Here is a 24,617-nt window from a genome sequence, read left to right on the forward strand (position 1 = left end):
AACAAACATAAAAAAGAAGGAGAGATAAGGACGATAGATGTTTGATAGGAAAGAAGGAGCAAACCACACCAGAGCACTCGCCAACCAACCACACCAGAGCACTCGCCAACCAACCACACCAGAGCACCCGCCAACCAACCATACACAGACACACACACACACACACACACACACTAACAGTCGTATGGATAAGACAAAACAAGGCAATCACACAAGCTCTACAACCACTGACTTTTTGATCTTGAGAGAGTCCTTGTTTCTGGAATAGCATTCACAGGGAAATATCGGGGTACTCCTTCTCTTTCTCTCTCACACACACACACACACACACACATACACACACACACATGCATGCACGCATTCACGCACACAAGAATTAACGTACGCATGCATTCAACAACACACACACACTCATGCACACGCTCACACACAAACACACAGAGACACACAAAAAAATACAAGCTCTACAACCACTGACTTTTCGGTCCAATCTTGAGAGAATCCTCGTTTCTGGAACAGCATTCACAGGGGAAGGCAGGGTACTTCTTCTCTGTGCACGCACGCTCACACCAACACACACAAACTCACACACACAAACACACACAGGCACACATAAAAAAATACAAGCTCTACAACCACTGACTTTTCGGTCCAATCATGAGAGAGTCCTCGTTCCTGGAATAGCGTCCGCAGGGGAACATCGGGTACTCTCTCTCTCTCTCTCTCTCACACACACACACACACACACGCACACGGGCACACACAAAAAAATACAAGCCCTACAACCACTGACTTTTCGGTCCAATCTTGAGAGAGTCCTCATTCCTGGAATAGCGTTGGCAGGGGAACACCGGGTACTCCATCACTTCAATCACGATGTGCTCCTCCTCCGACGCCTCATCCGACTTGACGATATTCCACGTACACATCAGGTCCCTGTCGGAATAAAGTCAAGGTCAGTTGGAGAATTTAACCCACTCAGTGCCACTGTCCGACTTGAGGCGATATTCCACGTTCACTTCAGGTTCCTGTCGGAATAAAGTCAAGGTCAGTTGGAGAATTTAACCCACTCAGTACCATTGGGACATGATCTTATTTTTTTTTTATAGTTGAGGGTTTTACGGCGCTCGCAACTGCATTAGGTCACATGAGCGCCAAGGGGTGGGTGTGAACAGAGAAATCCTCACAGGGAACCAAGACTTACTCTGCTAACCTCTCTAGCCTCAACAGCACAAGGTCTGCTTCTACTATCAAGGCACCTCGGAAATAGGGGGTCACAAGAGTGTGACAAACATACAAAAGAAGTAGAGGAAAGTGACAATAGTAAGGATTGGGAAAGAAAAAGCAGCAGTTCCCTGTTGTAGATCAGGCACAGTTATGAGCGTGACATGATGAATCAGCCCATTTACAATTCTACTGTGCATGAACGAGAAATGTCCCCCCTTTGGGAATGGCCTAAAGACACTACAGTCAGTGGTACTGCCCCAAGGGGGGGTAGTAAGAGTTTTACGGCACTTCCAACACAAGAGGTTATATAAGTGCCGAAGATTAGAGGTGTTGCGAGAGAGTAACGACCACAAAAAAAAAGATGGGAGGAGAGATAATGACGATAGATGTTTGATAGGAAAAAAGGAAGAGTAAACCACACCGTGACACAAGAGCACCCGCCAACCACCCACTGTGTCGATGGAGTCGTAAAATCACCTCTATCCGAAAACCCCCCCAAACATTTTAGTTTTAGTTTTAGTAGAAGTTGTACGGCGCTCGCAACTGCATAAGGTCATATGAGCGCCAGAAGATTAGAGCTGTTACAAGAGAGTAACAAACATAAAAAAGAAGAAGGGGAGATAAGGGCGATAGATGTTTGACAGGAAAGAAAAAGCAAACCACACCAGAGCACCCGCCAACCACCCACAGAGTCTATGGGAATCGTAAAATTACCTCAATCCAAAAAAAAAAACACATAAAATTTTTTTTAAATGACAACTTACGTGAGATAGTAGTCGGGGAAGTTGGGAGATGCGAGATGTTGCTTTTGCCGAGTGGCCACTCGAGATGAGCTACTGCACGTTTTATCTGTGGTAGGAAGAGTAATGAAGCAATAGGAAAAGTAAAGAACCAAAGTTAGGAACCATAGGAAAAGTTAGGAAACAATACGGAAAGTGAGGAACCATATAGGAAAAGTAATGAAACATAGGAAAAGTTAGGAACTATAGGAAAAGTAATGAAACATAGGAAAAGTTAGGAACTATAGGAAAAGTAATGAAACATAGGAAAAGTTAGGAACTATAGGAAAAGTAATGAAATATAGGAAAAGTTAGGAACTATAGGAAAAGTAATGAAATATAGGAAAAGTTAGGAACCATATAGGAAAAGTAATGAAACATAGGAAAAGTTAGGAACTATAGGAAAAGTAATGAAATATAGGAAAAGTTAGGAACTATAGGAAAAGTAATGAAATATAGGAAAAGTTAGGAACCATATAGGAAAAGTAATGAAACATAGAAAAAGTTAGGAACCATATAGGAAAAGTAATGAAACATAGGAAAAGTTAGGAACTATAGGAAAAGTAATGAAACATAGGAAAAGTTAGGAACTATAGGAAAAGTAATGAAAGATAGGAAAAGTTAGGAACTATAGGAAAAGTAATGAAATATAGGAAAAGTTAGGAACTATAGGAAAAGTAATGAAATATAGGAAAAGTTAGGAACCATATAGGAAAAGTAATGAAACATAGGAAAAGTTAGGAACTATAGGAAAAGTAATGAAACATAGGAAAAGTTAGGAACTATAGGAAAAGTAATGAAATATAGGAAAAGTTAGGAACTATAGGAAAAGTAATGAAATATAGGAAAAGTTAGGAACCATATAGGAAAAGTAATGAAACATAGGAAAAGTTAGGAACTATAGGAAAAGTAATGAAACATAGGAAAAGTTAGGAACTATAGGAAAAGTAATGAAATATAGGAAAAGTTAGGAACCATATATGAAAAGTAATGAAACATAGGAAAAGTTAGGAACTATAGGAAAAGTAATGAAATATAGGAAAAGTTAGGAACCATATAGGAAAAGTAATGAAACATAGGAAAAGTTAGGAACCATATAGGAAAAGTAATGAAACATAGGAAAAGTTAGGAACCATATAGGAAAAGTAATGAAACATAGGAAAAGTTAGGAACCATATAGGAAAAGTAATGAAATATAGGAAAAGTTAGGAACTATAGCAAATGTAATGAAACATAGGAAAAGTTAGGAACCATATAGGAAAAGTAATGAAATATAGGAAAAGTTAGGAACCATATAGGAAAAGTAATGAAACATAGGAAAAGTTAGGAACCATATAGGAAAAGTAATGAAACATAGGAAAGTTAGGAACCATATAGGAAAAGTAATGAAATAATGTCAGCTCTTGCAACTCATTCAGTTAAGTTTTAACTAATAGTTGTGGGGGGTTTTTGTAAGAGTTTTATGGCACTTACAACACAATAAGGTCATATAAGTGCCACAGGTTGGATGTGAAACAAGAGTGTAACAAACACAAAAAAAAGAAGGAGAAATCTTGAAAATAGAAGTTTGACAGAGAAAGAAGAAGGAAACCAAACCAGAGCACCCGCCATCCACCCGTGGGATGTGAAACACTTACAACCACGATACATCACACAATGAGGAAGAGGTGAAAGAGGAGGAGGAGGAGGAGGAGGAGGAGGAGGAGGAGGAGGAGGAGGAGGAGGAGGAGGAGGAGGAGGAAGAAGAAGAAGAAGCCACACATACCTCCATCATCATCGTACTCCACGCGAAACTGGAGAAAGCGATCCTTCGTTCTCGCAAGGGAGGGAAGCTTCATGAACAGAGCCATTGGACGCTTGGAATAGACAGACGGATCAGACGCGTTGCCCGGCAGACTCTTGAGCAGCACCACATTCCTGGTCTTCTTTGATCTGGTCCCACCGCGCCCTGGGACAACTGAAATGGTGAAAATGGTACAGGTTTTAGTTTAAGTGGTTTTCTTTTATTTTTTTGTAGAGGTTTTACGGCGCTCGCAACTGTATACGGTCATATGAGCGACAAGGGGTGGATGTCAACGGAGAAATCCTCACAGGGAATCAGACTTACTCTGCTCACCTCTCTAGCTTCAACAGCACAAAGTGTGATTCGACTATCAAGGCGCCCAGGAAATAGCGGGTCACAAGAGTGTGACAAACATACAAAAGTAATAGAGGAAAAATGACGATAGTAAGGATTAGGAAAGAAAAAGCAGCAGTTCCCTGTTGCAGTGCAGGTACAGTTATGAGCATGACATTGGTGAATCAGCCCATTTACAATTACAATTCTACTGTACATAAGAACTTAAGATGTTAATGTCCCTCCCTTTGGGAATGGCCTAAAGACACTTCAGTCAGTAGAACTGCCCCGCGGGGGGGTGGGGGTTTAGTAAGTGTTTTACGGCACTTGCAACACAATAAGGTCATATAAGTGCCGAAGATTAGAGTTGTTACAAGAGAGTAACAAACACAAAAAAGGAGGGGGGGGGGGGAGATAAGAATGATAGGTGTTTGATAGGAAAGAAGGAGCAAACCACACCAGAGCACCCGCCAACCACCCACTAGTATTACATTTAACGGCCCTGTCAACACCATTTGGCTGTTTAAGACGCGGGACCTCCCAACGTAATGTTACACTCTCTGAAAGGATCAAGTTAAAAGGGAAATTCGTGTAAAGTGCCTTTCCCAAGGACACAACGTCAGACCGAGCTGTCGCTCGAACCCGCAATCTCATGATTGTGAGTCCAGTAGCTTAACCACTAGGCTTGGAGCAAAGAAAGATACAAGAAACTGAGACTGAGAGCAAAGAAAGATACTGAGACTGGGAGCAAAGAAAGATACAAGAAACTGAGACTGTGAGCAAAGAAAGAAACAAAAAACTGAGACTGGGAGCAAAGAAAGATATTATGAGAAAAACCATACGTAGAGCAAGCTCTATGCGCCTCACAATCTATACTATTAACCCAGCAGACCTGAGAGCATTCTGAAACAACCTCAACTTCCTGGGAAGCATACAGTGCAAGCGGCCATTTATAGGTGCTAAAACACTAACATACTGACAAGATCTTTCGCTGTCTACGGCCGGGTACCCATTCCTACCTGTGAGGAAAATTCGTGTAAAGTGCCTTTCCCAAGGACACAACGTGGGGCTCCTGACGGGATTCAGACCCACGACCTTACGGTTGCGAGTCCGAGAGCCTAACCACTAGGCCACTATAACTCCCCAAAAACCCACAATCCTTTTTCTTCTCTCCGCAAGCAGGGGCAATGGTGGATTGTTTACTTTTAGTAGAGGTTTTACAGCGCTCGCAACTGCATAAGGTCATATGAGCGCCAGAAGATTAGAGGTGTTACAAGAGAGTAACAAACATAAAAAAGGGAGATAAGGATGATAGATGTTTAAAAGGAAAGAAGAAGCAAACCACACCAGAGCACCCGCCAACCACCCACAATGGTGGATTGTTTCTTCAGAAACACAATAAAGTACAAAACATAAAAGAGTACTGCGTTCCGACAAATACCTTCCATTAACGTAATTTCCCCTTCTTCTCTGTCAATATTGGAACTCCCAGTAAAACGAAGCAGTCGTCCATTGGTGTTGTCTTTTCCAATAGAAAATGAGCACCTGGCATTTCTGAAAATAAATAACAGTAACAATAATATTCTTTTTTAAAATAAGTTTAAGTAAGAGTTTTACGGCACTTGCAACACAATAAGGTCATATAAGTGCCGAAGAATAGATTATGTATTACAAGAGAGTAACATACACAAAAAAAGAAGAAGGGGAGACAAGGACGACAGATGTTTGATAGGAAAGAAGGAGCAAACCACACAAGAGCACCCGCCAACCACCCACCGATAATATCCTAAGATTGTACTTTCTTGCAGACATATTAACGTACAAAACTTCTACAATCGTTCAACGCTAATGACCTAAAGCAAACAGACAAACAATACGTGAGTCACCATGGTGAATTCAGGCGCTCGTCAAAATAACGAAATCGGAGAAACAGGCATTTTTCCGCCAGTGTTGAAATTTTTATAGAATTTTTTAGTTTTCTGGTTCAACCCTTTTATATGCCAATATAAAAACACATTTCCATGTGAAGTTATGGTGGATTAAAGGCACACAAAAAAAGGTCCTTTTATTTTTTTATATTTTTTTTGGGGGGGGGGGTTGTTTTGTTCTGGTAAGTGTTTTACAGCGCTAGCAACTGCATAAGGTCATGTGAGCGCCTGGGACACACCTAATATTTTCATTTGGTAGGAAATTTAGAATTTTTGTCCGGGTGGCGGCCGAAGCTTACTCTTATCGATTTTAAACCACCAAGGGATCTTTAACATGTGCAACTTGCACAAATTCCTATCGGAATATCAGGAGTGTGGCTGAAAGACAGCAGTAAAAACGAGCCAAGGAGTAGCAGTAGAAAGGCTGCAGAAAGAGTCAGGAGCCCAGAGGAGGGGGCAAAGGAGGTGAGAGGGTGGGAGCAGAAAAAGGAGACGAAAGTAGATGACAGAACATTGCTAGAGAGCAGGAAAGAAGGTGAAAGGAGACAACTTTAGAGAAGAAAATTTTTCGGTCACTACCTCGATTCGAAGCCCATTAACAATTCTACGGCGCTCGAACGAGAAATGTCCCCCCTTTGAGAATGGCCTAAAGACACCACAGTCAGTGGCACTGCCCCGGGGGGGATTGTTTTAAAATGTGTTGACTGGGTGTAAAACTAAGTTACTATATTAACACAATACAATTTCAATCACCTGTTTACAACGTCATCGGGCAGCCGATAATCTCCAGGAACGGACAGCATCATTTCTGGGTGGCCATCGCAAAATGCGCCTGAACCAGGAAAGAAAGAAAAAGACAAAAGATGAACGAGAAGTCCAACAAAAGTACCCAAAAGTGTTTTTCAAAACAACAAACAAATACCAAAAAAAAGAAAAGAAAAATAGAAAAGAAAAAGAAGAAAGGAAAATAAAAAAGGAATAAAAATAAAAAAGAAGAAATTCAGCAAATCACTTTACTACTTTCAGTCCAGAATAAAACATTGTAATCTTCAGAGCAATCTTTGCATGCAGACATATTATAATGTCCTAAAAAATTGAGCATTAGTGTATTTTTTCTGTTTCACATCTGACTAGAAGTTTTTTTTTAAGTAGAGGGTTTTACGCCGTTCGCAACTGCATAAGGTCATATGAGCGCCAAGGGGTGGGTGTCAACAGAGAAGTCTTTACAGGGAATCAGACTTATTCTGCTCACCTCTCTAGCTTCAACAGCACAAGGTCTGCTTCGACTATCAAGGCACCCCGGAAATAGAGGGTCACAAGAGAGTGACAAACATAAAAAAGAAGTAGAGGAAAATGACAATAGTAAGGATTAGGAAAGAAAAAGCAGCAGTTCCCAGTTGCAGATCAGGCACAGTTATGAGCGTGACATTGATGAATCAGCCCATTTACAATTCTACTGTGCATGAACGAGAAATGTAAATGTCCCCCCTTTGGGAATGGTCTAAAGACACTACAGTCAGTGGCACTGCCTCGGGGGGTGTCTGACTAGCAGGAGGATCCGGTATCTGAAGAGCGGACAAGCCTCCCCTCCCTCCCACTATTAATAATAATAATGAAGATCATTTCTTTCTTCTTTTTTTTTTATAGTAGGGGGTTTTACGGCGCTCGCAACAGCATAAGGTCATATGAGCGCCAAGGGGTGGCTGTCAACAGAGAAGTCCTTACAGGGAATCAGACTTATTCGGCTCACCTCTCTAGCTTCATCAGCACAAGGTCTGCTTCAACTATCAAGGCACCCCGGAAATAGCAGGTCACAAGAGAGTTTTCACATTTCCCATTTTATTTTTGCGTTTTGCCTCTGAGCCCCCTCATGTGCGTAAAAGATATATAAAGATTTGTAGGACCACGTACTTTTAGCCATACTTACGAGACTCAAAACTTGTATACACCAGCCAAAACCCACCGTCATAGTCCCTGCAAACAACATTGACATAGGGTTGAGTATGAAGAAAAAACATGTCAACACAATGACAGCCATATTATTGCAGTGCCACGAGAAGCAACAAAAGAAAGCCGGGGGGAGGAAGAAGTAGGGCCTATCAGCTACACCCTCCAGCCACCCACAAACAAGAGACAAGAGTAACACCGGTCACAGAATAATAAGACAAAAAGTTCATCGCTTAGTTTAGTTTTAGCAAGAGGTTTACAGCACTTGCAACACAAAAAGGTCATATAAGTGCCGAAGATTAAAGGTGTTACAAGGGAGTAACAAACACAAAATAGAAGGAGGGGAGATAAGGACGATAGATGTTTGATACGAAAGAAGGAGCAAACCACACCAGAACACCTGCCAACCACCCACAAGTTCATCACTGCACACAGGGAAAATGATTTACATTATTTTTAGCAAATACGGCCATGAAAGTTCATTAACTTTTTTTGCAGCATCAGCTAGTTTGTGAGAAGCAATACTAGAAAAAAAAAATATATATTTTGTTCTTCTTAAAAAAAAACACAAAAAAAACATACTTCCTTTTTCAGACCCTAAAAACGTACTAAATACATTATTTATGTGCTGGCTGGCAGCTAAGCAACCCTATCTGAACACCCATCCCCCCCCCCCCCCCCCCCAACAATAAAAACCTCCTACAATTTTTCTTACCCTCGAGGCACAACTGCTATTCTTTTACGCCTAAAGTTCAGAGCTTCCTCCATTCGAGGATTTCCGAGACAGTCTTTGGTCAGTTCAAAATATCTGTCATCTGGACCTGGTGAAAATAGGACATATTTTAATTTTGTTAGTTTGTTTGAATAAAGAGAAGCACATCGACACAAAAATGGTCACTTACTGCTGGGAAAATGTAAGACAGACACACAGACAGAAATAACAGAGGGAAAGTAAAGAAGTAGGACCCACCAGTAGCACCCTCCGACAACCCATTACATATTTTGACCGACTCCGTACGTGCACAACCATATGTGATGCAGCGTGGTGGAATCAGGCTCTTGTCAGTTTTTGGGCATGTAGAGTTATTGGTATCATCTTTAAGCTTGTTCGCTTGTCTTTATTTGGACGAAAAAAATATCCATTTATCTTGAATACAAGTTGAGATATTTGCGAATGAAGGAGGTTGGGGTCACCTGTTTTCAGAGGTAAAATTAGCGAGAAAATGGCAACCAAAGATTAGTTATTTCCTCAGCTTAAGAGTCCATGGTAACTGAAAATTAACATTTTTGGTGCCTATAATCGACGTTTTTCTGAAAAATCCACACAGAAATGAGTTTTTCAATGGGCATGAAAGGTGTTGAGCCAAAAAACAAAAAAATTGATTAAAATTCACAAACCTGAGGAAAAATGCAAGTTTCTTCACCTTGATTATTTTGACGAGAGCTTGATTCCACCATGCTGCCTCACATATAGATAGCACAGAACATCATATCGATGTTTTTCCATTTTAGTAAGTTTTACAGCACTTGCAACATGAATAGGTCAAGAAAATGTTGAAGATTAGAAGTGGTTACAACAGAGTAACAAAGAAAGAAAAGAAGGAAGGAGAAGTAAACATGATAGATGTTTGATAGCACAAAAAAGAAGGAGCAAACCACACCCAGACCACCTGCAAACCACTCACGTACCACTGGTGCAACTCTTTTAGTTTTTTTTAGTTTTAGTAGAGATTTTACGGCGCTCGCAACTGCATAAGGTCATATAAGCGCCGAAAAATAGATTACGTGTTACAAGAGAGTAACATACACAAAAAAGAAGGAGGGGAGATAAGGACGACAGATGTTTGATAGGAAAAAAAAGGAGCCAACCACACCCAGACCACCTGCAAACCACTCACGTACACTGGTGCAACTCTTTAAACACACAAGTCAGTCAAACAGACTTTTTGAGACAGGAAAAATAAAACAAAACAAAACAACATTTTCGCTTCACTCAGATGGATAAGAGTCTTCAAATAGAACAGCCAATATACTCATGAGAGTATCGAAGCCTGAAATTTAACATAAGATATAGCACCCTCCCCCCCCCACCCAAAAAAAAACTACCAAAAAAAACACACAAAAAACAAAAAAACAAAAACAAACCAAAAACAACCCAGAAGAGATTGGAGTGGAACCTTGTACTGTACTAACCATCGTACACGGCAACTTTCTCATAGGGAATCAGCTTCTCTGTTCCCGCTCTGTTGAAAACCTCTATCCGCACACACAGCTCCATATTGGTAATGCGAAGAGGCGTGGACTTCCGACCCCTGCAGAAACGGACAAGAGTTCCTAAGGAGGTGGTTTGTATGTGTGTTTATTTGTGGGTGTGTGCGTGAGCGTGCGCACGTGTGTGTGTGTGTGTGTGTGTGTGTGTGTGTGTGTGTGTAAGTGTGTGTGCATGTAAGTGTATGTGTGTGTAAGTGTGTTAGTGCGTGTACGTGTGTGTTCATGTGTGAGTGTGCGCACATGTGTGTGTGTGTGTGTGTAAGTGTGTGTAAATGCACCTGATTTCGCCACGATGCCTCACATACTACAGTCTGGTTTGTTTTGAATTCAGTAACCCGATTGGAAAGTCTAACTAAATGTTGTTACGCTTACATCACCCCAAACTTACATCAGTAGTTAACAAACGGGGGGGATTCGGGGGGGGGTTTAGGAGTGCCTGCTTCAAACCTTATGTCAGGGGGACAACCCCAGGCTGAGCCATACCAGAGAAAAAGACAAACGCTTTAAAAAATTGACTTCGCCAAGCAAAAATGAAACTCCCAACATTTAACAGTAGAAATCCCTTATACCCCTTTAATTTTAGTAAGAGTTTTACCACACTTGCAATACAATAACATCATGTCAGAGCCGGCCGAAGATTAGAAGTAGTTACAAGAGAACAACAAATACAAAAAAGAAGGAGGAGTGATAAGGACGATACAAGTTCGATAAAACAGAAAGAGTAAACCACACCAGTTTTAGTTTTAATAAGTATTTTACGGCACTTGCAACACAATAAGGTCATACAAGTGCCGAAGATTAGAGGTGTTTCAAGAGAGTAACAAACACAAAAAAGAAGGGAGGGGAGATAAGGACGATAGATGTTTGATAGGAAAGAAGAAGCAAACCACACTAGAGCACCCACCAACCACCCACAAAAAACCACACCACAACACACGCCAACCACCCACCCTACCATTTACCAAAGAGGAACTGTCTGTCTGTAAAGGTAAGACAAAAACCCCTACCCAAGCTACCAACCAACACCTCCGTATGAAAGGTTAGCACAAAGTGTGAGACAATATTCATTCCCCCAAAAATTCTCTCAAACAGTAGAACAGACAAAGAAAGAGTAACACATCTTTACCAAAATCTGTCCTCGGAGAACCAAATGTAAGATTTTGTCGTGCTTGCCATCAGGTACCGGGGAAAATTACCTGTGAATATAAGATATAAGATAAGATATAAGATACATCTTTTTATTTTATTATATATATTTTTTATAGTAGAGAGTTTCACCGCGCTCGCAACTGCCTACGGTCATATGAGTGCCAAGGGGTGGGTGTCAAAAGAGAAGTCTTTACAGGGAATCAGATTTAGACTGCTCACCTCTCTAGCTTCAACAGCACAAGGTCTGCTTCGACTATCAATGCACCCTGGAAATAGCAGGTCACAAGAGAGTGACAAACATACCAAAGAAGTAGAGGAAAATGACAATAGTAAGGAAAATGACAATAGTAAGGATCAGGACAGAAAAAGCAACAGTTCCCTGTTGTTGATCAGGCACAGTTATGAGCGTGACATGAATCAGCCCATTTACAATTCTACTATGCTTGAACGAGAAATGTCCCCCCGCCCCCCTTTGGGAATGGCCTAAAGACACTACAGTCAGTGGCACTGCCCCGGGGATACATCTTTATTGTCCAGACCCTGGCACACTGGCTTGGTATTTCACAAGGCACACACACACACACACACACAAACATGCACACACACACACACACACACACCTGCACGCACACACGCACACAAACATGCACACACACACACACACACACCTGCACGCACACAAACATGCACACACACACACACACACACACACACACCTGCACGCACACACGCACACACACACACAAACATGTACACACACACACACACACACACACACAAACATGCACACACATGCATACACACCCACATATACACACACACTCTTCCTTCACACATGCTCTCTTCCACACACATCTGTGCACATAACCATGATAATGATAATATAATAGTATGCTTGCACTCAGTTATAGTAAGAGTTTAACGGCACTTGCAACACAATAAGGTCATATAAGTGCCGAAGAATAGAAGTGTTACAAGAGAGTAACAAACACGAAAAAGAAGGAGGGGAGATAAGGAGGATAAATGTTTGATAGGAAAGAAGAAGCAAACCACACCAGAGCACCTGCCAACCACCCACCTTGCACTCACAAACAGGCTCACGGTCATATATATATCAAGAAACCAAAGGTCATCACTCATTCCTTCCTAGGAAATCGTCACTGCGCTAGCAAAATGCCATAACTCATTTTTACTTCTTTTGAGATAAATGAAAAAAAACAAAAAACTATTCAGTTAAGACTATTTATCATCTAATAATATAGTAAAATCTGCCATGCATCTTTTTTGGTGCCACATATTTTTATTTGCTAAATCGATAGCCTGATCAGTTACCCTACTTGTGTGGAAAAAAAATCGAAGTGAAACTGTTACTAGATATAGTTTTTGAATAAATTTTTTAAAATTCTTATTTGGAAGAACATCTCTTTTTTAAAGGTTATGATGACAAAATGCCCTTTTTCTCCATACAGCTGTTTTTTAGTAGAGGTTTTACCGCGCTCGAAACTGCATAAGGTCATATGAGCACCAGAAGATTAGAGGTGTTACAAAAGAGTAACAAACATAAAAAAGAAGAAGGGGAGATCAGGACGATAGACGTTTGATAGGAAAGAAGAAGCAATCAGCAAACCACATCAGAGCACCCACCAACCACCCACACAGCTGGAAATAAGAAAACGGCATTTCGTGAGCATACAGCGGTATAGTCTCCACCTCTGTCCAGCTGTATTCCATCTTCTTAAAGGTCTGAATCTAAGTCTCTCCTCCAAGTACTTTACGGCCTTCCTTTGCTTCTTTTTCCTTGTGGATTGCATCTTGGGGCTTGTTGGGCACTGTTCTGTTTTTCATTTTCTCAAGGCGTATCCAATCTTCTTCCATTTCCTCTTTCTGATTTCTAGGATCTATTTTCTGTTGACTTGTCTGTTTGTTTGTTTGAGTAATAAAGGGAAACATCGACAAAACAACGGTGATTCCGTGCTGAAAAAAAGTGAGACAGACAGACAGAAACAACAGAGAGAGGGAAAGTAAAGAAGTAGTACCAACCAGCGGCACCCTCCAACCACCCACTGTGTCCATTTGTCAACACCCACTGTTGTTCATTTCTTGTGGTGACAAAACACCCATCCACACCAGAGCAAAAAGAACAAAAAAAACAACAACAACAACAACAAACAACAACAACAATGACAACCATAATAAATACGAGGTGAAACAGCCGCTGCGAGAAAACACTGAAATAACCTGGCTCGTAAGCGCGGGTCCTAAACATATCGATGATGTTTTTGGACCCCGTCTTGGTGTAGGTCAGGGACACCCTCCTATCCGCAGACTGTAGGTTCCGCAATGCCTGTCGACCGCGGAACTCGTTGACCGCAGTCATTGGACCTGAAGACAGAGAATCAGAGCCGCGGAGGGTCAAGAAAATACACTAGGACAACCTCATTTGGCCCAAAAACTGGCTTAACACTTTTTTTTTTTTTTGGTTAATAGTACAGGGTTTTACGGCACTCGCAACTGCATAAGGTCATATGAGCGCCAAGGGATGGGTGTCAACAGAGAAGTCTTTACAGGGAATCAGACTTAGTCTGCTCACCTCTCTAGCTTCAACAGCACAAGGTCTGCTTCGACTATCAAGGCACCCCAACATAGCAGGCCACAAGAGAGTGACAAACATACAAAAGAAGTAGAGGAAAAATGACAATAGTAAGGATCAGGAAAGAAAAAGCAGCAGTTCCCTGTTGTAGATCAAGCACAGTTATAAGCCTGACATGAATCAACCCATTTACAATTCTACTATGCTTGAACGAGAAATGTCCCCCCTTTGGGAATGGCCTAAAGACACTACAGTCAGAAGCACTGCCCCGGGTGGGGGGTAGCAAAGTGTTAATCTGTAGTAGTGATAATAGCAATAATAATAATAATGACAAATGATAACATTAATAATAAAGATAATAACAATAATGGTAATGATAATAACAACAATAATAATAATGAAAAATGAAAATATTAATAATAAAGATAATAAAAATAATAGTAATGATGATAATAATAATAATAATTATTATCATAATAATGGTTATAACAATAATAATGATAATAACACTACTACTACTACTACTACTACTAATAATAATAATGGTAAGTAACAAATATCATTTTATTGATCCCCATGAGGGAAAGACATTTCGAATAGAACAAAAAAAACCCACAAAAACCCAACCAGGCAGCATATGAGTCACAACACAGTGGAATCAGGCGATCCTCAACTTTGGGGCATATGGAGTTATTGGTACCATCTTGGAACTTGCTCACTTGTCTTGCTTAGAATGAAAAAAAATTATTCATCTATCTTAAAAAGAAGTCGGGATATTAGCGATTGAAGGAGGTGGGGGTCACCTACTTTCCGAGGTAAAATTAGCGAGAAAATGGCCGCCAAAGTTTGGTGACTTCCAAAGTTTGAGAGTCCTTGGGAACTGCAAAGTAACATTTTCTGTGCCTTTAACTTTCATTAACTTTGTTCAGTAAAATTTACACATAAATGTGTTTTCAAATGGACATAAAAAGGTGTTGAGCCAAAGAAAAAAACAATTAGATGAATATTGTCAAACGGGAATGAAAAATGCCACTTTCTTCCGATTCCCATTATTTTGACGAGCGCCTGTTTTAACCACAATGCCTTGCGATCGCGTACAAAGAAGAATGTCCAGCACATCCTCCCCCCCCTCCCCCCCCCCCCAAGCCAACATCAAAGATCGTATATAACATGATTGTTCACTCGGCTAAAAAAATGTCTACGGATGTCCGCGCATTGCCTCAGATGGCGCTGCAGTCTTTGCTTTGAAGCTCTCTTTCGTTTCTCCAGAAGAAAAATAGGAATAGCACAGTTTGTTAATTTTGTTTTTATTGTTTTTCACACAAGTAGGGCAACTCTGTTTGCAAAGTCCGCATTTTTTCGAAGAGGGCGCCACCGGATTTTGAGGACACTTTTTTAATTGGCTCAAAGAGAGGAGTGAACTATCTTATTATGTACGATCTTTGCTGACATAAAGCGAGACCATATGGCACTCACCGTCCTCAACCTCCACGCTAAAATCTCGGAGCAGGGCCTCCAGCCCGCCAGAGGCTGACATCTGGTTGGGCGGAATGGCGAAGGTGAGGTCAATCTGCGGATTGCTTGGGTCTGCCACCAGGTCAAACGTGCAGGAATCTCCCCTGAAACATGGTCAAACCAAGTTTTTGGTTTTAGTAGAGGTGTTATGGGCAAAGTAAAACCGTGCAAAAATACAGCAGAAGGCAAGAGGAAACCACTGATGTATTCTTTCCCAAGAACGTCATAACAATTGTGGCGACAGAGTTGTGGTTCATAAGACGCATGCTACGTATCCCATGGACAGCTAGAAAAACAAATGAAGAAGTCTTGGTTGAAGCAAATTGCAGAAGACAGCTTATGACGAATGTAAGAAAGCGACAGGCAAATTTCTTCGGACACACAAAGCGGAAAGAAGCATTGGAGAATACTGTAACAACAGGCAAGTTTGATGGAAAGACAGGCAGAGGCAGACAGAGGGAAAAGATACTGGACAAGATGACAACATGGCTAGGAGCAGCAAGAACAACAGACACCATTGCTGCAACGCAAGACAGAGTTAAGTGGAGGTCCATGATCGGCCACGCCAGTCGGCAAGGCACCAGATGATGATTAAGGTTTTACGGGCGCTCGCAACTGCATGCGGTCATGTGAGCGTCAAGTGGTGGTTTAGTTTTTAGTTTTAGTAGAGGTTTTACGGGCGCTCGCAACTGCATAAGGTCATATGAGAGCCAAGGGGTGGTTTAGTCTTTAGTTTTAGTAAGGTTTTATGGGCGCTCGCAACTGCATAAGGTCATGTGAGAGCCAAGGGGTGGATGTCAACAGAGAAGTCCAAACGGGGAATCAGGCTTACTCTGCTCACCTCTCTTTAGTTTTAGCAAGTGTTTTACAGCACTTGCAACACAATAAGGTCATATAAGTGCCGAAGATTAGAGGCGTTACAAGAGAGTAACAAACACAAAAAAGAAGGAGGAGAAATCAGGACGATAGATGTTTGATAGGAAAGAAGGAGCAGACCACACCAGAGCGCCCGCCAACCACTCACTTAGTAACGTTTTAGGGCGTTCGCAACTGCATGAGGTCATATGAGCGCCAAGGGGTGGATGTCAACAACGAAGTCCTTACAGGGAATCAGGCTTACTCTGCTCACCTCTCTAGCTTCAACAGCACAAGGTCTGCTTCGCTTATCAAGGCACCCCGGAAATAGCTGGTCACAAGAGTGCGACAAACATACAATAGAAGTATAGGAAAAATGACGATAGCAAGAGTGAGGAAAGAAAAAACAGCAATTCCCCTTTAGTTGTTGCGGCACAGTATGAGCATGACATTGATAAATCAGCCCATTTACAATTCTACTGTGCATAAGAACATATTATATCCCTCCTTTGAGAATGGCCTAAAGACACTTCAGTCGGTAGCACTGCCCTTGGGGGGGGGGGGTACATGGTAAACAACACCCATACATCTTGACATAAAAAAACCACAACAAATTGTATGATAATCTGCAGTAGTCATCATCAAGATAACTGCATTTCAAAAAAGCTACATATGTTGTGAAACTCAAAAACTTTTCGCGTCAAATTTCTCAAAACTGCGTACTGAGCAAATAGAACTTTGTAATTCAAGGGTAGCGACTTGTTAAAAAAATAAATGCAGTCAGGTTTAGTTTAGTTTTAGTAGAGGGCTTTACGGCGCTCGCAACTGCATAAGGTCATATGAGCGCCAGAAGATTAGAGGTGTTACAAGAGAGTAACAAACATAAAAAAGAAGAAGGGGAGATAAGGACGATAGATGTGTGATAGGAAGGAAGAAGTAGACCACACCAGAGCACCAGCCTACCACCCACCTGCAGTCAGGGGTCTATGTCAGATATCCAGGAAAATCCTCCCAAATTGAAAATGTTTAATGTGTCCATTTACAATTCCACTGTGCATAAGAATATGTTAATGTCCCCCCCTCCCCCACCCTTTGGGAATGGCCTAAAGAGATTTCAGTCAGTAGCACTGCCCCGGGGGCTGAGTGGGGGGGAGAGGGGGGGAGCGAGTACCTCAGACTTACTGTGTGACATTCCATATGAAGTAGTGCAGAACGTCGTGAGAGGGAACATTGTACTCTTGGACACTGGTGCCGTCTTGACAGATGATCACCTCTGAAAGAAAGAGACAAATTGAAGAGTCAACCCCGACCTCAACTGGCAACGGCTCAAAATGAAACAAATTATGAGGACAAAAATAATTATCATTATCATCATCATTACGCAGTGCCAGATAGTTTGGGTTTTTTCAATATAAAAAATAAAATAATAATAAATAATAGTAATAATAATAATAATAATAATAATAAAATATGGAATTTACATAGCGCTCAACGCCGATTAAAGCACACAGGCTGTGAGCGCTTTACAATACAACAGTAACGTAATATGATCAGTGCATCTGAAACAAGACAATGGCAATCATGATTGGCACTCATTTCTCTCCTCAGGTGCTCTTTAAAAAAAAAAATTTTTTTTAACTACACTGGACTGATCTTTTCCGTCACAAGTCTGTTCATGTTTAAAAGGCAACTTGTTCTTGGTCTATTATTTATTTTAGTAGAGGTTTTACGGCGCTCGCAACTGCATAAGGTCATATGAGGGCCAGAAGATTAGAGGTGTTACAAGAGAGTAACAAACATAAAAAAGAAGAAGGGGAGATAAGGACGATAGATGTTTGATAGGAAAGAAGAAGCAAACCACACCAGAGCACCCGCCAACAACCCACCGTTCTTGGTCTAACCCTATGTCCTTTGCCCTCAGTTTTTCCATAAGATCAAAAAGGAGTGGGTTATTTCTGAACTCCATGGTCCCTCTGCGGCAATCATTATTTTTGCCTAGCTAAACTGACACAAGGTAATGTCAGAAAAAGAGTCATAAAACACACCCCACTGAAGCTAGAAACTTGTATCACACAAACATCATAATAACCACAAATGAATGAAGAATTAAAAAATGTATAAATCAAAGAGTCGGGAATACATTTTCTACTCAAAGTTATTTCAATGTTTGTTCTGTTTCATTCGTGTGCTTTTGTCAGTGTGTTCAGTTCAAAGTTCGTAAACAGGGTTTGTACGGTAATCCGTAAAACATTCAGGATGACAATGTGTAAATTGTTCAGAACTGGGGCGTTTGTTTCACCCTCTGTATCACTGATGTCATCCTCGTACAGACTGTCGAGAAGACTGCGTACATTTTAATTCGACTGGGTTCTCGTTACAAAGTTAGATCTAGTGGGAGCTGCCATTTCGATCACGTGCAGCTGATGTGACATTCCATATGAAGTAGTGCAGAACGTCGTGAGAGGAGAGACTGTAGCTAATGTATAATCGGTATTTTCATTCATAAATTAAAAATGCCCACAATTCAGTTTCCCACCTGGGTCAAAAACTGAGGAGGGGAAGCCACTCTTTTCTCATTTTTCAGCAGTCTGTTTTAGTTTTAGTAAGAGTTTTTAGTTTCAGTAGAGGTTTTTTGGGGTTTTTTTATAGTAGAGGGTTTTACGGCGCTCGCAACTGCATAAGGTCAAATGAGCGCCAAGGGGTGGGTGTCAACAGAGAAATCTTTACAGGGAATCAGACTTAGACTGCTCACCTCTCTAGCTTCAACAGCACAAAGTCTGCTTCGACTATCAAGGCACCCCGGAAATAGCAGGTCACAAGAGAGTGACAAACATACAAAAGAAGTAGAGGAAAATGACAATAGTAAGGATTAGGAAAGAAAAAGCAGCAGTTCCCTGTTGTAGATCAGGCAGTTATGAGCGTGACATGAGTCAGCCCATTTACAATTCTACTGTGCTTGAACGAGAAATGTCCCCCCTCCTTTGGGAATGGCCTAAAGACACTACAGTCAGTGGCACCGCCGCGGGGGGAGGGTTCTGCTGTGCTGACCTGCTGACCTATTCATGGTGCTCATAAGAGAGCCAACAAACAGTTAGCCTAAAAACAAATTCACCGATGAACACACAAACACATTTACGCAGTACACACAGGGAAACAAAAGCTTCTCATTCCTCACCTTTAGACCCTTCCACGTATTCCAAGGCCAGTCCATAGTTTTCCACACCCCATCTCTGTTCCTTCACGGAAATTTTCAAAGTGGTCTTATTGCTGGCGAAAAAGTCACTCTGATAGCACACAGCTGTGAAATAGATACAAAAAAAGAAAGCCTTTGAACAGAGACTTTCAACGTGATCTTTTTGTTGGTGAAAAAGTCACTCTGATAGCACACAGCTGTGAAATAGATTTTTTTAAACACCCAACTTTGAACAGAGACTTTCAAAGTGGTCTTATTTTTGTTAAAATAATCACTCTAATAGCAGACAGCCGTGAAATAGATACAAAAAAAGAAAGCCTTTGAACAGAGACTTCCAACGTGATCTTATTGTTGGCGAAAGAATGACTCTGATGGCACACACAGCTGTGAAATAGATACAACAGAAAAAACCCCAACCAAATTCTTCTTCTTCTTCTCGATCGCATCACACTTGAAGTCTGGTATCTGTCATAAATTGGGCCGTCCCGTTCAGTTCATCTGTCGGCCCGTATAGCTCCTCTTGTAGCATCAGTGGGGTTGGCCACGTTTCCTGTCTCAGGGCTCTGTGTGTCTTGCAGTGCTGAAGGATGTGTTCAACAGTTTGGTCCGCCTTTCCACACTGGCATTTTGGTGATTGTACTAGTTTAAAACAACTTTGAACAGAGACTTTCAAAGCGGCCTTATCTTTTTAAAAATAGTCACTCTAATAGCAGACAGCCGTGAAATAGATACAAAAAAAGAAAGCCTTTGAACAGAGACTTTCCAAGTCGTTTTATTGCTGGACAAAAAGTCACTCTAATAACAGACAGATGTGTACGAAGAAAAAAAGGCTTTGAGCTGGGAATTTCAGAATAATCTTATTATTGGAGGGAGAAAAAGTCACTCAGATAGCACACAGCCGTGAAATCGAAAAAAAAAAAAATCAACTTTGAACAGAGACTTTCAAAGTGGTCTTATATTTGCTAAAATAGTCACTCTAATAACAGACAGCCGTAAAATACATTTTTTGACATCGTGAGGAGTTATCGGTATCATATCTTTCGACGTATTCATTTGTCTCGCCTTTTATGAAAAGGATACCCATCTATCTTGAACAGAAGTCGAGATACACGCGATTGAAGGACGACGGGTTCGCTTGGTTTCAAGATTCAGATGTACAATCACGCCACCACAGGCTTGTTCGTTTGTTCATTTACTCGCTTGCTTGTTCGTTTGTTTGAGGAAAGAGGTGCATATAAATGCAATAAAAATCTCTTTGTGCAAGGAAAAAGTGAGACAGAATTTCATTTTTTTTTTTTTATGAAAGAAAGAACAGACAGAAAGTGAAGACTAACAGACAGAAAGAGCAGATGAAAAGTTTAGTTTTAGTAAGAGTTTTTTACTTACAACACAATTAGGTCGCATAAGTGCCCAAGATTAGAGGTGTTACAAGAGAATAACAAACACAAAAAAGGATGAGACGAAGTATCGAAGATAGATGTTTGATAGGAAAGAAGAAGCAAACCACACCAGAGCATCCGCCAACCACCCCACCCACAGGGCCGACTCACCAATTTCAGGGCCCCCAAGGGTGGCACTCAAATCGTAGCAGGGAGAATCCCCAAAGATGTCTCTGATGTGAAACACGATCATCTCACGCTGGTCTGACTCCAGGTTCCACTCACAGCTGAGAGGCCTGAGAGGGGAAAAGTGTTTTTAGTTTTATTAGAGGTTTTACGGCGCTCGCAACTGCATAAGGTCATATGAGCGCCAGAAGATTAGAGGAGTTACAAGAGAGTAACAAACATAAAAAAGAAAAAAGGGAGTTAAAGGACGATAGATGTTTGATAGGAAAGAGCACCCGCCAACCACCCACTATTATAGGTTTAACGCCCCTATCAACACGATTATGTTATTTAAAAGGCGAAGCCTCCGAGTTTAACGTCCATCTCCGAAAGGAATGAGACAAGTGGGAAATTCGTGTAAAGTGCCTTCTTTCCCAAGGACATAGCGTCGGACGACCGAGCTGAGGCTCGAACCCCCGAACCCGCAATCTCACGATTACACGTGCGGTAGCCTAACCACTAGGCCACCGACGCCACGAAAGTGTTTAGTTTCAGTTTGAGTAAAGGTTTTACAGCCCTTTTAGTTTAAGCAAGAGTTTAGTTTTAGAAAGAATTGTACGGCACTTGCAACACAATAAGGTCACATAAGTGCCAAAGATAGGAGGTGTTAAAAGGGAGTAACAAACACTAAAAAAAAAGGACGAGGAGAGATAAGGACGATAGATGTTTGATAGGAAAGAAGGAGCAAACCACACCAGAGCACCCTCTAACCACCCACGCACACAATTCATACCGCCCACTCACAACAAGGGGAATAGAACAAACAAACAAACAAAAAAAGAACCAGAAAGAAACACAAGTCAATTTCCTGCAAAGGAGACGATAAAGAGGTCTCAGGAAAATGATGAGTCAACTTCAGGTTATGATAAAAATAGAAATAAATTGAGAAAGGAGCAAACATTGACATAAAATACCACAACCAAAAAAAACACAACATTTTAATGGAATGTTTGTCACCAGTATTGTTTCATTATAGGAGGAACTCTTCTGTCTGTGTCTGTCTCAGTGGACATTTCTGTACAGTGCACTGGCTTTGAAACCTAGTTTAGTTTAGTTTTAGTAGAAGTTTTACGGCGCTCGCAACTGCATAAGATCATATGAGCGCCAGAAGATTAGAGGTTTTACAAGAGAGAAACATAAAAAAGAAGAAGGGGAGATAAGGACGATAGATGTTTGACAGGAAAGAAGAAGCAAACCACACCAGAGCACTCTCCAACCACCCACTTTGAAACCTAAACCACAGAGTTCCCTTCCATTCCCAAGAAATGGTGAAAAAAAATTTTTAACAACAAGGTAAACAGGAACCAAAATCAAATGAAAACAGCACAGGAACCTACAACAAGTAAGATGAAAACACAAACCTGCCGTCAGCTGGCAAAACACCCTTTTTTTTTCTTCAGAGCAGTTTTGAGAAAAAGAGGGATTTTTTTTGTTAGCATAATCATTTTAAAACATTTTAAAATAGAGTCATTCCCATATTTGAATTCTAATTTATTTGAAAACTAGTCACAGTTACAATTTGATTTGTTTTCACACAAGTAGAGTTACTGATCAGGCTTTCGATTAAGCAAATAAAAAATGTTGGAGCCAAAATGAAAAAAAAAGTGATTCGTCAGCTTGTGGCAGAAAGTATGAAAACAACAAACAAGTTGCAAAGTACCAGAGCCCAGAGGAGAGAGAGTTTACTGGAACCATTAGAGGCTGGAAGCTCTGTAACTGAGACAAAGAGTAAAACTTTACTTTGTTTGGTTGTTTTAGTTTTACGGCGCTCGCAACAGCATAAGGTCATATGAGCGCCAAGGGTGGATGTCAACAGAGAAGTTCCTAAAGGGAATCAGACTTACTCTGCTCACCTCTCTAGCTTCAACAGCACAAAGTTTGCTTCGACTATCAAGGCACCCAGGAAATAACAGGTCACAAGAGTGTGACAAACATACAAAAGAAGTAGAGGAAAAATGACGAAGTAAGGATGAGGAAAGAAAAAAGCAGCAGTTCCCTGTTGCAGTTCAGGCACAGCTATGAGCATGACATTGATGAATCAGCCCATTTGCAATTACAAATTATCTTGTGCATAAGAACACGGTTAATGTCCCCCGTTTGGGAATGGCCTAAAGACACTTCTTTTTTTTTTTTTAGTAACAGTTTTACGACACTTGCAATACAATAAGGTCATATAAGTGCCGAAGACTAGAGGTGTTACAAGAGAGTAACAAACATAAAAAAGAAAAAGGAGAGTTAAAAGACGATAGTTGTTCGACAGGAAAGAAGGAGCAAACCACACCAGTAGACCCGCCTACCACCCACAAAGACACTTCAGTCAGTGGCACCGCCCCAGGGAGCAGCTCAACTTTACTTGTGTATATATATATACATATATATTATATAAATATATATATAAGAATGAGACCCAACTAAACACTACACTACAAGAAATCCAATGATGAAACAGCATGGTGAAATCAGGCGCTCTTCAAAATAATGAAAGTGAAGAAACTGGCATTTTCCCGCAGGTTTGGGAAGCTTTATAAAGTTTTTGTTCTTCGTCTAAAACACCTTTTACGCTCATATCATGTTCATTAAAGAACACATTTCTGTGTGGATTTCACTGAAAAACGATGATTAAAGATGCAAAACATGTATATTTTCAGTTTCCATGGGCTCTCAAGTTAAGGAAATAACTAAACTTTGGCAGTCAATTTCTCCCTAATTTTACCTCTGAAACCAGGTGAGCCCCACCTTCTTCAATCACCAATATCTCGAACTGTATCCAAGATGAATGATTTTATTTTCATCGGAGCAAGACTAACAAACAATAACTCCACGTGCCCCAAAAAATTGATGAGCGCCTGATTCCGCCGTGTCGTGACACATATACCAAAACATGGTGTCATAAGTCGGTACGAAGAACTATTTAATGCCGAGAGGCCGTTAACAAGATGAGTCACATAACAGATAGACAGTGCACCAAGTTTGGGTTTTTTTCGTTTTAGTTCCAGTTTTGCGCAGTACGCAACACAATAAGGTCATGTAAGTGCCCAAGAATAATGACGTTACCAAACAGCAACATACAAAGAAAAGGAAGAAGAGAGATAAGAAAGATAGATGATGGATTGAAACGAAAGTGCGAGCCACACCAGAGCACCCGCCAATCATCCAGAAAAGAAAGAGTAGAGAATATAAGTATGATAAAAGATGGACAGGAAAAAAGGAGAAAAACCCCACCGAAGCACCCGCTAACCACCCACGTACTATTTTGAAACTTAGTATCAGTAAGAGTTTTACGGCACTTGCAACACAATAAGGTCATATAAGTGCCGAAGATTAGAGGTGTTACAAGAGAGTAACAAACACAAAAAAGGAGGAGGAGAGATAAGGACTATAAAATATGTTTGATAGGGAAGAAGAAGCAAACCCCACCAGAGTACCCGCCAACCACCCACTAA

The 24,617-nt window shown here is 40.9% G+C and overlaps 1 protein-coding gene across 1 annotated transcript in view; it reads right to left on the bottom strand.

Annotated features, from left to right (window-relative positions):
- The window catches only part of LOC101853304, a gene marked incomplete in the record, with an annotated part of 54,513 nt that overhangs the window by 17,181 nt on the left and 12,715 nt on the right, over positions 1-24,617 (bottom strand). The window contains 14 exon segments of the mRNA XM_035968968.1: positions 794-936; positions 1,992-2,076; positions 3,772-3,963; positions 5,564-5,676; positions 6,804-6,882; positions 7,978-8,024; positions 8,713-8,818; positions 10,191-10,309; positions 11,395-11,464; positions 13,656-13,799; positions 15,484-15,626; positions 17,560-17,650; positions 19,553-19,675; positions 21,121-21,245. Of these exon segments, the coding sequence (XP_035824861.1) occupies positions 794-936; positions 1,992-2,076; positions 3,772-3,963; positions 5,564-5,676; positions 6,804-6,882; positions 7,978-8,024; positions 8,713-8,818; positions 10,191-10,309; positions 11,395-11,464; positions 13,656-13,799; positions 15,484-15,626; positions 17,560-17,650; positions 19,553-19,675; positions 21,121-21,245 (1,580 nt within the window).

The sequence above is a fragment of the Aplysia californica genome, unplaced genomic scaffold (assembly GCF_000002075.1).
Source record: "Aplysia californica isolate F4 #8 unplaced genomic scaffold, AplCal3.0 scaffold00101, whole genome shotgun sequence".
Taxonomy (NCBI): domain Eukaryota; kingdom Metazoa; phylum Mollusca; class Gastropoda; order Aplysiida; family Aplysiidae; genus Aplysia; species Aplysia californica.